The sequence below is a fragment of the Hyla sarda genome, chromosome 12 (genome assembly GCF_029499605.1).
Source record: "Hyla sarda isolate aHylSar1 chromosome 12, aHylSar1.hap1, whole genome shotgun sequence".
Taxonomy (NCBI): Eukaryota; Metazoa; Chordata; class Amphibia; order Anura; family Hylidae; genus Hyla; species Hyla sarda.
The window spans coordinates 44,113,054-44,125,429 of record NC_079200.1 but is presented as its reverse complement, the minus strand read 5'-3'; the positions used below and the strand labels follow the sequence as shown (position 1 = coordinate 44,125,429).

The following is a 12,376-nucleotide window of genomic DNA, read 5'->3' as shown; positions in this document are numbered from 1 at the left end:
TACACCCCACGCACCCCATCTTCAGTCTCATCACCCCATACACCCCACACAACCTATCCTCGGTCTCCTCATCACCCCATACACCCCATCCTCAGTCTCCTCATCACCCCATACACCCCACGCACCCCATCCTCAGTCTCCTCATCACCCCCATATACCCCATCCTCAGTCTCCTCATCACCCCATACACCCCACGCACCCCATCCTCAGTCTCATCACCCCCATACACCCCACGCACCCCATTTTCAGTCTCATCACCCCATACACCCCACACAACCTATCCTCGGTCTCCTCATCACCCCATACACCCCATCCTCAGTCTCCTCATCACCCCATACACCCCACGCACCCCATCCTCAGTCTCCTCATCACCCCATGCACCCCATCCTCAGTCTCCTCATCACCCCATACACCCCATCCTCAGTCTTCTCATCACCCCATACACCCTATCTTCAGTCTCATCACCCCATACACCCCACACAACTCATCCTCTGTCTCCTCATCACCCCATACACCCCACGCACTCCATCCTCAGTCTCCTCATCACCCCCATACACCCCATGCACTCCATCCTCAGTCTCCTCATCACCCCATACACCCCATGCACTCCATCCTCAGTCTTCTCATCACCCCATGCACTCCATCCTCAGTCTCCTCATCATCCCACGCACTCCATCCTCAGTCTCCTCATCACCCTATGCACTCCATCTTCAGTCTCCTCATCACCCCATGCACTCCATCCTCAGTCTCCTCATCACCCCATGCACTCCATCCTCATCACCCCATGCACTCCATCCTCTGTCTCCTCATCACCCCATGCACTCTATCCTCAGTCTCCTCATCACCCCATGCACTCCATCCTCAGTCTCCTCATCACCCCATGCACTCCATCCTCAGTCTCCTCATCACCCCATACACCCCATGCACTCCATCCTCTTCACCCCATACAACCCATGCACTGCATCCTCAGTCTCCTCATCACCCCCATACACCCCATGCACTCCATCCTCATCACCCCATACACCCCATGCACTCCATCCTCATCACCCCATACACCCCACGCACTCCATCCTCAGTCTCCTCATCACCCCATACACCCCATGCACTCCATCCTCATCACCCCCATACACCCCACGCACTCCATCCTCAGTCTCCTCATCACCCCCATACACCCCACGCACTCCATCCTCAGTCTCCTCATCACCCCATGCACTCCATCCTCAGTCTCCTCATCACCCCATACACCCCATGCACTCCATCCTCAGTCTCCTAATCACCCCATGCACTCCATCCTCAGTCTCCTCATCACCCCATACACCCCATGCACTCCATCCTCTTCACCCCATACAACCCATGCACTCCATCCTCAGTCTCCTCATCACCCCATACACTCCATCCTCAGTCTCCTAATCACCCCATGCACTCCATCCTCAGTCTCCTCATCACCCCATACACTCCATCCTCAGTCTCCTAATCACCCCATGCACTCCATCCTCAGTCTCCTCATCACCCCATACACCCCATGCACTCCATCCTCATCACCCCATACACCCCATGCACTCCATCCTCATCACCCCATACACCCCATGCACTCCATCCTCATCACCCCATGCACTCCATCCTCAGTCTCCTCATCACCCCCATACACCCCATGCACTCCATCCTCAGTCTCCTCATCACCCCATATACCTTAAGCACCTCATCATTATTACACAGCTGACACCCCCCCAGTCCTTCTCATCAACATTAAACCCCCTAATCACTACACCCCTGACCCCCCTTCTGGTCCTCCTTATCAACACTACGCTCTCCCAGACCCCCAATCCTCCTTATCATTACACTACCAACCTCTTCAACATCCCTCCTGTCCTCTTCATCATCATTACAATCCCCCCCTCCCCAACCCCCCACCGCCCTGCACCCGACCGTCGCTCTCCTCACCTTATCTGCTCAGTGATGCGGCTGTGAGGCGGGAGGGTTTGCTGCTCCTGTCGCTTCTGCCGGGGTCAGAGGTCATGACACGTGATGTCAGGGGCTTGGAACAGATGTGCGTGCCTGCGCGGGGCACGTCTGTTCCCATCAGCCCCTGGCCTGTCCTCTCGCCCGGCCGGTTTAAAGGTAAATTACTGCTGTCAGCGGCAGGTCCGGGACCTGTTGCTGCAGCATTTAGTATGAAGTACTGGCAGGGGGCCCTGCAGGGGCCCAGACTGTGAGGCCCAGGCTGTGACCTGGGCCACTAGGTGGGCCACTGAAAACGCTGGGCCCCTGTGCAGCCGAACCGGCTGAACAAGTGATATGTCCGCCCCTGCTATGAACACTAGGGACCCCTTTATGAGTCCAAGAGCTATGGAGGATTGTGCCTTAAAACACTCTATGCATCTACCTCCAATACTTGACAATACTTGATTTCATGATTGACAATTGATTTCCAAATTTAATAGTGGAGACCCTAAAATTATGTGATAAACTACACCGTTCATCTAGCATTACATCCACAACAGGCAGTATTTATTCCCCCTATTTTTTACTATTGGAAACTTGAAACTGTGGATATGATTCTCTAATTAGCCAACAGCGTGGGCCGTACTACACTGGGAATCCCTCTTTGTTAGGTTAACATGCCCGAAGAAGGTATTAGTGTAATACTTGTTAAAAAGAAACACTACGCAGGATGATTTGTTTGACTTGTGTAAGTCCAGTATTTACATAGTCCCATGTGTAGTATGTGTAGGGTCCACTAAGGAGATGTAACTGCTGATTTTACCTTTGTGTAAAAAGATATACAATACAAGAGAACATTTTTGCACTCATCATCATCATCAAACTTGTGTAACGTTTTGCTGAAAATTCCCTGACCTGCTATTTGGAAGACGGCCTAGAAGGGCCTCAAGGTCTAACAACAGCATAAGTCAAAGTCACCTTGAATTCACAAAAGAAAGTGCAGCTTTTCAACTTGGCACCTATTTGTTATAGTGAAAACACAATTTTTTATACACATGTAGGGATTATATTTATTATAAAATATTGTAAGCTGTATGGAAATTTTTATATTATATTTCTCTGCTTGTTTCATTGGCTATAATAAGTTAAAAATGAGTTCTCTTTATTGACATTGATGACCTATCTTCAATATTTGCTATACATGTCTGGTAGGTAGGGGCCCCAACTAAAGGACCCTCAGTAGTTGGAAGAATAAGGGCATGCTGACTCCCATTCTGTTGGGTGATGTGGCCTTTTGGGCACATGTGTCTCTATTCTAAAGAAGTTACAGACACAGCTAAACCAAAGGCAGGACCCCCTATATATATATATATGACATGCCAGCATGGTATGCCATAAAGTTAATGGTGCATTAAAATATTGTCAGATATATGTACTTAAACTGCACACTGCCATTTAGACTATATTTATATTTTCTCTTGTTTGATCCATTCTTGATTTTGATTAGAATGAAAATGCTAAAACTTACACTGAAATTGCACCATGATGAGGCTACACAAAGATGTTGTGCAATTTAAAAGTAACAGCAGTTATATAGTGACATTTGCAGCTTGTTGTGTTTGAAGCGGTCACACATACATCACAGGACTTTAAAAATGTGTAACAGTCCGGACTCTCCGGCCGCGAGCGCTCCCTGTCTGTGCCCGCATGCGAGTTTCAGCCCGTCACTCACCTTCTTGTGTCTCTGCTCCCTGGTGTCCCTGCAGCTCCGGCTTGCATGCCTCCATCCCCTAGGGCGAGCTCTGTTTCTTAAAGGGCCAGTACCAATTAATTAAAGTGTCTGCACCTGTCCCTTGTCCATAAGTACCTGCTTAGCCATAGTGAAGTCCTGTCTCCCAGTTACTGTGTATCTGTTCCTAGCTTCCATCCTATCCTGTACCTGTGTTCCTGCCCTGACCTTCTGCCATCCTGCCACATCCTGTCTGTCTCCTTCTGTGCCACGCCATCCCCAGCTACCTGTGTGGACAAGTCGTGCCAGGGGTAGCGACCTGGGTGCCACCTGCCACAGCAAGACCATCCTGCTTTGCAGCGGGCTCTGGTGAAAACCAATGGCACCTTAGACCCCACTCCCTGGCACGGCTCAAGTCTCCATCCACACAGGCCCAGAGGATCCACCACCTGCCGTGATTCCTAACAAAATGTTTGTGTAACCCCAGCTGTAGGTGACTAAACTTTACATGCAAATTGTAGGTTATGCTATGTCTAGTATTCTCTTTCGGGAAAAAACACACAAGCATCTATGCTAGTAATACAAAACGTCTCATTGTGAACATGAATTGCATGTTAGTTGTTTAAATTGTGTGACTGTTGTTATAAAAGTGGTCATATAAACTCACTGGTCCCTTTATTAGGTACACCTGTTCAATTGCTTGATAACACAAATAGCCAATCACATGACATGCATTTAGGCATGTAGATGTGGCCAAGGCAACTTGCTAAAGTTCAAACCGAGCATTGGAGAGGATGGAAATGAGGATTTAAGTAACTTAGAATGTGACATGGTTTTTAGTGCTAGAAGGGCTGCTGATCTATTGCGATTTTCACACACAACCATCCCTATGGTTTAATAGAATGGTCCGAAAAAGAAATATCCAGAGAGCGGTAGTTGTGTGGACAAAAATAGCTTGCTGATGTCAGAGGAGTATGAACAGACTGTTTCAAGATGATAAGAGGCAATATTAGCTCAAATAGCCACTCGTTACCAAGATATGGGGAATACCATATCAGAAAGCACAACACATCAAACCTTGAAGCAGATGGGCTACAGCAGCAGAAGACCACATTGGGTGCCAATCATATCATCTAAGAACAGAAAACTCGGGCTACAATGGAAGACTGGTGTGATGTGTCTTGATTCCAATGTAGCAGGGTCAAAATTTGGCATAAAAATCCAAGGCTCCATCCTGCCTTGTACAGCTCAAGCTAGTGGTGTAATGCCGTGGAGGGACATTTTTTTTGGCACACTTTGGGCCTCTTAGTACTAATTGAGCAGCAGTATTGTTGCCGACCAGATCAATACCTTTATGACCACAGTGGACCCATCTTCTGTTGACTCTTTCATTAGGATAAACCAGCATATCACAAAGCTCACATCATCTCAAACATGACAATGAGGTCACTGTACTCCATTGGCCTCCACAGTCACCAGATCTCAATCATATCAATTACCTCTGGGATGTGGTGGAATGGGAGTTTCGTATAATAGATGTGCAGCAGACAAATCTGCAAAAATAGCATGGTGCCATGATGTCAATGTGCACCATAACGTTTCCAACATTCCAGAAAAGGTGCCACAAAGAATTAAAGGGTAACTCTGCTCCCCAGCGTCTGGAACATTGAGTTCCGAACACTGTGTGCGGGCTTCCGTGTTCACGCCCGCCCCCTCAATGAAAGTCTATGAGAAGGGGGCGCGATTGCTGTCATGCCCCCTCCCATAGACTTGCATTGAGGGGACGAGACGTGATGTCACATGACGGGGCGTGACGTCACAAGGGGACGGGCGTGAACGCGGAAGCCTGCACATAGTGTTTGGAACTCAATCTTCAGGGATGCTGGGTAGTGGAGTAACCCTTTAAGGCAGTTCTGAAGGCAAAAAGGGTTCCAACACGGTACTAGTTAGCTTATGCTATATTACAAAAAATTAAGCTAAACTATGGTCAAAAAGCATCTTAAGTAACATAGTTCAAAACCAACAAGTTCAACCTATATCCCTAATGAGTCCCTACTGAGTTGATCCAGAGGAGGCAAAAAAAAAACTCATACTAGAGGTAAAAATTCCTTCCCGACTCCAAATATGGCAGTCAGAATAAATCCCTAGATCAACGTTCTGTCCCTATACATCTAGTATACATAACCTGTAATGTTATTACTCTCCAAAAATGCATCCAGACCCCTTTTGAACTCCGGGAGAGAATTCCACAGTCTCACTGCTCTTACAGTAAAGAACCCCCTCTGTTCTGGTGTAGAAACCTTCTTTCCTCTAGATGTAGAGGATGCCCCTTTTTTTTATAGATATAGTCCTGGGTATAAATAGATCATGGGAGAGTATGGTCCCCTGATATATTTATACATAGTTATTAGGTTGCCCCTAAGCCTTCTTTTTTCTAAACTAAATAACCCTAATTCTGATAATCTTTCTGGATACTGTAGTCCTCCCATTCCCCATATTACTCTGGTTGCCTGTCTTTGAACCCTCTCCAGCTCCCCTAGATCTTTCTTGTACACTGGTGCCCAGTACTGTACACAGTATTCTATGTGTGGTCTGACTAGTGATTTGTACAGCAGTAGAATTATTTCCTTGTCGTGGGCATCTATTGATGCACTCCATGATTTTATTTGCCTTGGCAGCAGCTGCCCGACACTGGTCACTACAGGTAAATTTACTGTTAACTAAGACCCCTAAGTCCTTTTCCATGTCAGTCGTCCCAAGTGTGCTCCCATTTAATATATAATCGCAGCCCAGATTGTGCATTACCTTACATTTATCAGTGTTGAACCTCATCTGCCACTTCCCAGCCCAAAACTCCAACCTATCCAGATCCATTTGTAACAGTGCACTGTCCTCTATTGTGTTTACCACTTTGCAGAGTTTAGTATAATCTGCAAAGATTGCTACTTTACTATTCAAACCCTCTACAAGGTCATTAATAAATAAATTAAATAGAACAGGACCCAAGACGGACCCCTGTGGTACGCCACCACTTATAATCACATAATCAGAATAAGTACCATTAATAACCACCCTCTGTTTCCTATCACTGAGCCAGTTACTTACCCACTTGCACACATTTTCCCACAATCCAAGCATTTTCATTTCATGCACCAACCTTTTATGTGGAACCGTATCAAATGCTTTGAAAAATCCAGATATACGACATACAGAGATTGCCCCTGGTCCAGTCTGGAGCTCACCTCCTCATAAAAGCTGATCAGGTTAGTTTGACAGGACCGATCCCTCATAAACCCATTCTGATATGGAGTCATACATTTATTTTTATCAAGACACTCCAAAATAGCATCCCTTAGAAAACCCTCAAACAATTTACATACAACAGAGTTTAAAGGGGTTGTGCGCTGCCCTGCCTTTCGGAGCTCCGCACGCAGCGTCCAGAAGTTCATTACTCCAAACGCTGTGTGCGGGCTTCCGTGTTCGCGGCCGCCGGGCGTGACGTCACGCCCGACCCCTCTTGACGTCACGCCCGCCCCCTCAACGAAAGTCTATGGGAAGGGGGCGAGACCGCTGTCACGCCCCCTTCCCATAGACTTCGGAAGGGGGCGGGCGTAACGTCACGCCCGGCGGCCGCGAGCACCGAAGCCCGCACACAGCGTTCGGAGTAATGAACTTCCGGACGCTGCGTGTGGAGCTCCGAAAGGCAGGGCAGTGCACAACCTCTTTAAACTAACAGGCCTATAATTCCCAGGGACACCTTTTGACCGCTTTTTAAATATTGGCACCACATTTGCCATGCGCCAGTCCTGGGGAACAGTCCCTGTTACTATAGAGTCCCTGAATATTAAAAATAGGGGTCTGTCTATTACATTACTTAATAACTTTAGAACACGGGGGTGAATGTCATCTGGACCTGGTGATTTGTCTACTTTGATTTTTTGTAAGTGGCACTGTACTTCTTCCTGGGTTAGATAGGTGACCTGTACTGGGGAGTTTACTTTATCTCGCTTGATTTCACCTGGCATTTCATTTTCCTCTGTGAATACAGTGGAGAAGAATTTGTTTAATATCTTTGCTTTTTCCTGATCCCCATCTATAATTTCTTCCTCATAATTTTTTTAAAGGGCCTACACTTTTTGCTTTTGTTTGACCTTTTTGCTATTTATATAGTTAAAGAACATTTTGGGGTTAGTCTTACTCTCTTTGGCAAAAAGTCTTTCTGTCTCTATTTTTGCAGCTTTTATCAGTTTTTTACATACCGTATTTATCGGCGTATAACACCCAATATTTACAGTTAAATTTAAGTTAAAAAAAAATAAATGTAAAATAAATTACTTGGACTAAATGCCACATCATCCCCCCAACTTTGATTTCCCCTGCACCTCAGTTTGGTCCCATCCCCCCCAGTGGCACATCATTCCCTGTGCCACAGTTACCCATCTCATCGCCCCCTCCATGTCTAATCATCCCCCCCCCTCATCATTTACCCCTGCCATAGACCACTAGCCATACAGACATTACCCCTTTAGTGTCTCATCACCCCCTCATCATTTCCCCCTGTCTCATCATCCTCCCCATCATTCCCCCCCTCATCGTTCCTCCTATGCCATTCTTCCCATGCCTCATCATTCCCCCTTTTCCCCTGCTTTTTATAGTTTTTTTTTATCTTCCTTACCTGGCTGCGCTTCGACAGGCCAGGTCAGGCGGTGGGTTTTGCGGGCTGTGTAGTCAGGGAAGCAGATGAGTGACGTCCTCTTCCGGCTTCTCTGCGCGGTAACAGGGACGTCACTTTTCATTTCCTGCAGTCGCCGCTGGTCACTTTTCTAAAGTGGCCGGCGCTTCGGCCACTCTGAATAGTAGGGGCTGCAGGAAATGAAAAGTGACGTCGCCCGCAAGACCCTCCGAAGCACAGCCAGGTAAGAAAACTAATTTTTTTTTAAAAAGCAGGGGAAAAGGGGGAATTATGAGGAAGGGGAGGTTAGGAAAATAAAAAGCAGAGCGGGGAGAAGTCTGAGCCTGCAGGAGACGGCGCTGGTCACTGATTTAAAGTGGCCTCAGCCAGGCTGCTGATCCTTAACAAGCAGCCGCCGCTGCGGCCACTTTAGATCAGTGACCAGCACATTTATCGGCGTATAACATGCAGGCAGGCTTTTTGCCTTACATTTAAGTTTCAAAAGTGCGTGTTATACGCCGATAAATACGGTAATTAACATTTTCCTCTATAGCTTTTTAATGCTTCTTCACTGCCGTCCTGTTTTAGTAGTTTAAATGCTTTATTTTTGTCATTTATTGCCCCCTTAATATTTTTATTCATCCACATTGGCTTTCTTTTATTTCTGACCATTTTATTCCCATAAGGTATATACATCTTACAGTGAGAATTTAAGATATTTTTAAAAGTCTCCCATTTAGTGTCAGTATTCTTGTTTTTGAGGACCATTTTATACTGAGTTGATCAAACTTTGCCTTCCTAAAGTTAATTTTTTTTGTGGCTTCTCTTCTCATACTGTATATCAAGCTGGGCCAGGCTTAGGATCCGTGCAAGACCAGTGGGAGGTGAGCTGAAGATTACTCTTTTTCTTTCATCGTTACATTATATTATGATCACTATTTCCTAGGTATCCTTCTACTTGCACATTAATTACTCTGTCAGGTCTGTTGGTTAATATTAAGTCTAATTGGGGCGCCCCCACTGGTCGGGCCCTGCACCATTTGGGACAGATAATTGTCTTTAGCTATAGTCAGAAACCTGTTTCCAGAGATTCACAGGTCTCAGTCTCCCAGTTTATATCAGGATAGTTAAAGTCCCCCATTATTATCACCTCACTCTGATTTGCTGCCTTGTTTATTTGCCTCAGTAATTGATCTTCTTCCTCTTCCATTATGTTTGGTGGCTTATAGCAAACCCCTATCAGAATTTTTTTTATTTTTATCTCCATATATTTCTACCCATAATGACTCCATATTATTGTTTCCCTCCCGTATATCCTCCCGAAGTGCGGCCTTCAGACTGGACTTTACATAAAGACAAACTCCTCACCCTTTCCGTTTTGGCAGATCCTTCCAGAATAGACTATATCCCTGTATGTTGAACGCCCAGTCATGGCTATCGTCCAACCAAGTCTCTGTTATACCCACTAGGTCATAATTTTCCTCAGACATCAACCACTCCAGTTTCTCTGTTTTATTGGACAGACTTCTGGCATTAGTCAACATTCAAAGGCGTATGTTTTTTCTTCCTATGAAGCCTATCACGCCCCCTCCCGTAGGCTTGCATTGAGGGGCGGAGCGTGATGTCACACGGTGGCGGAGGCGTGACATCACACGCCGCCCACCCTGTGGTCGCCGGTAATCAGTCCCGGAGCGAACACGCTTCGGGGACTGATTACAAACGGGGTGCCGCATGCAAGATCACGAGGGTCCCCAGCGGCAGGACTCCCGCGATCAGGCATCTTATCCCCTATCCTTTGGATAGGGGATAAGATGTCTAAGCACCGGAGTACCACTTTAACTATTCAAACCCCTCCCTCCGCTCCAACCCCAGGTACATTAATGAATCCCCCCTCTCTATCTACACTATCTTCCCCCTCTACGTTGTAGGTTCCCTCCCCCCCCCAGTCCCTAGTTTAAACATTCTTCCACCCTTCTAGCCATCTTCTCCCCAAGCACAGCTGCACCCTCCCCACTGAGGTGCAGCACATGCCTATGGTAGAGCCGGTATCCGACAGCGAAGTCAGCCCAGTTCTCCATTAACCCAATCAGCAACCAATCAGATTGCTCCTTTCATTTTTGAAAAGGCCTCTGAAAAACGAAAGAAGTGATCTAATTGGTTGCTATGGGCAACTCAGCAACTTTTCTGCTGGACAGCTTTTGATAAATCTCCACCACTGTAATACATGAAGAAAGTTGGGTACCTGTACTGCTTGAATTCCCTGTGGGACACATTGGAGGCGCTCAGACTCACTTATCACTTTCCTCTACTCTTAGTGTAATGTTGTATCTTCTCCCTTCCTGCTTTGCCTGGGTGTGTACATACACACGATTACCCCTTGCCCCCTAATCGTTTGCCTTGGTGATATTTGCTTCTTGTGGACATTGTCACAGAGATGTTTCATGCTTTGTGCGACTGGTTTCCAGTTAGTTTTTGTTTTTCTTTTAGTTTTGTTTTCCTTCCCCGCTTGTTATGGAATTTTTCTGTATTATTCTTTTTTTTGTTTCTCTTTTTTTCTGTATATGTCACATAACAAGAAAAATGTTCAATAAAATATGTTTAAAAAAAAAAAAAAAAAGAAGAAAGTCTGCACCTGATAATGCAGAGGTATTAGATTCCGAGAGGAGTTATTATCCTGGTATATATAGTTGAATTTGGTTTTAAAACTAGTTCTATCTAGGGAAACCTGTTTGAGTGAAATAAATCAGTTATAAGCAATTAAAAGTGTTAATTGGGAATTAAAAACATTTCTATGACGTAGTATTTGATGAGGATACAACAATATTTGGTATAACATATAGGATACAACATTCAGATTTTATATTAGCATTAACATTCCAGTTTGAACAAAGGTTTTCAGTAAAAAACTAGTTTGAACTAGGGAAAAACAGTAAATCCTAGTTTTCACAAAGACATTCAGTTGAAACTGGTTTTCACTAGGGAACACCGGTTTCAACTAAAAACCAGTTTTAACTGTAATTCATACATACATATATGTAGATAGATTGATCAATTTACTCACTTCAGATACCCTGTCCTGAGTCTGTGATAGTTGCAACATTTCTTCATATCTCTGCTGATATAGATGAAGGAGTAACACCAGGTACAGACTCGGATTTAGTGTAGCCTGGAAGCATGGAAAACTGTTTTATTATTGTGGTAGGCTACTGATCTTCATGTAAAGGGGGGACTGTTACTTGGTAGACTATGTAATGTTGCCTCTACACCAAGCGTATAAGAGGGAGAAACACCCGTAGAAGTTTTCAGGGGTAGTAAGGTAAGGAATCACTGATACAGAGATTAGTAAGTGTATGTGTACCTTTCGCTATTCTCTCTTTGGATGAGCTCCATGTTTTTGTGTCTGCGGTATAAAAATAAATGTATCTAAGCCCCTTACCCTAACAGATATGGGGATAGGGCTCAAATTGTGACTTATTTTGGCTGTATAGATAGAGTGGGGAAAAACAAAATGAACAAGACTATGTTGCCTCAGGAGACAGTAAGTAAAACCTAGAGGACTCTGGTATTTGCGTATGTTGTTGTAATGTCTGTATTCCGTGTTTATTTGAGTTTGTGTGTATTCGCACCTGCTTTATGCCTGACCAGTTTTTGCATGTTGTGTGCTTTGGTCAGGATAGTGTTAATGTTTCCAGCCAATAGGCTTCTGCGTGGAGTTATTTAGACCCCAGTTCTGCTGGTATTCCTGTCTGTTTCATATAGCACCTCAGTCTGTGTCTGTTCACATATTTTCTGAGTTCAGCCATGGTTTCTTATCCTGTATTTGTGTATCTCTAGATTTTAATCTTATGTTTGTACTTTTTTCGGGGTTCTAGTGTTATGCTTTGTATATATTTAGTCTACCTTGGTTAGGCCCGTGTTCAGATTTTATTCTGTTATCTGTCCTGTTTAGTGCTTGTATCAGTCCTGTATAGTTCTTGTTCTCAGTCCAGTGTTCAGTATTCAGAGTTCCTTCTTAGAATCTTGAACCGTTTTCC

At 45.2% G+C, this 12,376-nt stretch overlaps 1 protein-coding gene across 4 annotated transcripts in view; it reads right to left on the bottom strand.

The window, feature by feature from the left end:
* Positions 1-12,376, bottom strand: part of MARCHF10 (membrane associated ring-CH-type finger 10) — a 90,600-nt gene that overhangs the window by 10,522 nt on the left and 67,702 nt on the right. For all 4 annotated transcript variants that reach the window (XM_056548545.1, XM_056548541.1, XM_056548546.1 and 1 more), the window contains one exon: positions 11,404-11,508. In XM_056548545.1, coding sequence (XP_056404520.1) covers positions 11,404-11,508 — 105 coding nt within the window. The remainder of the gene's footprint in view (positions 1-11,403; positions 11,509-12,376) is intronic.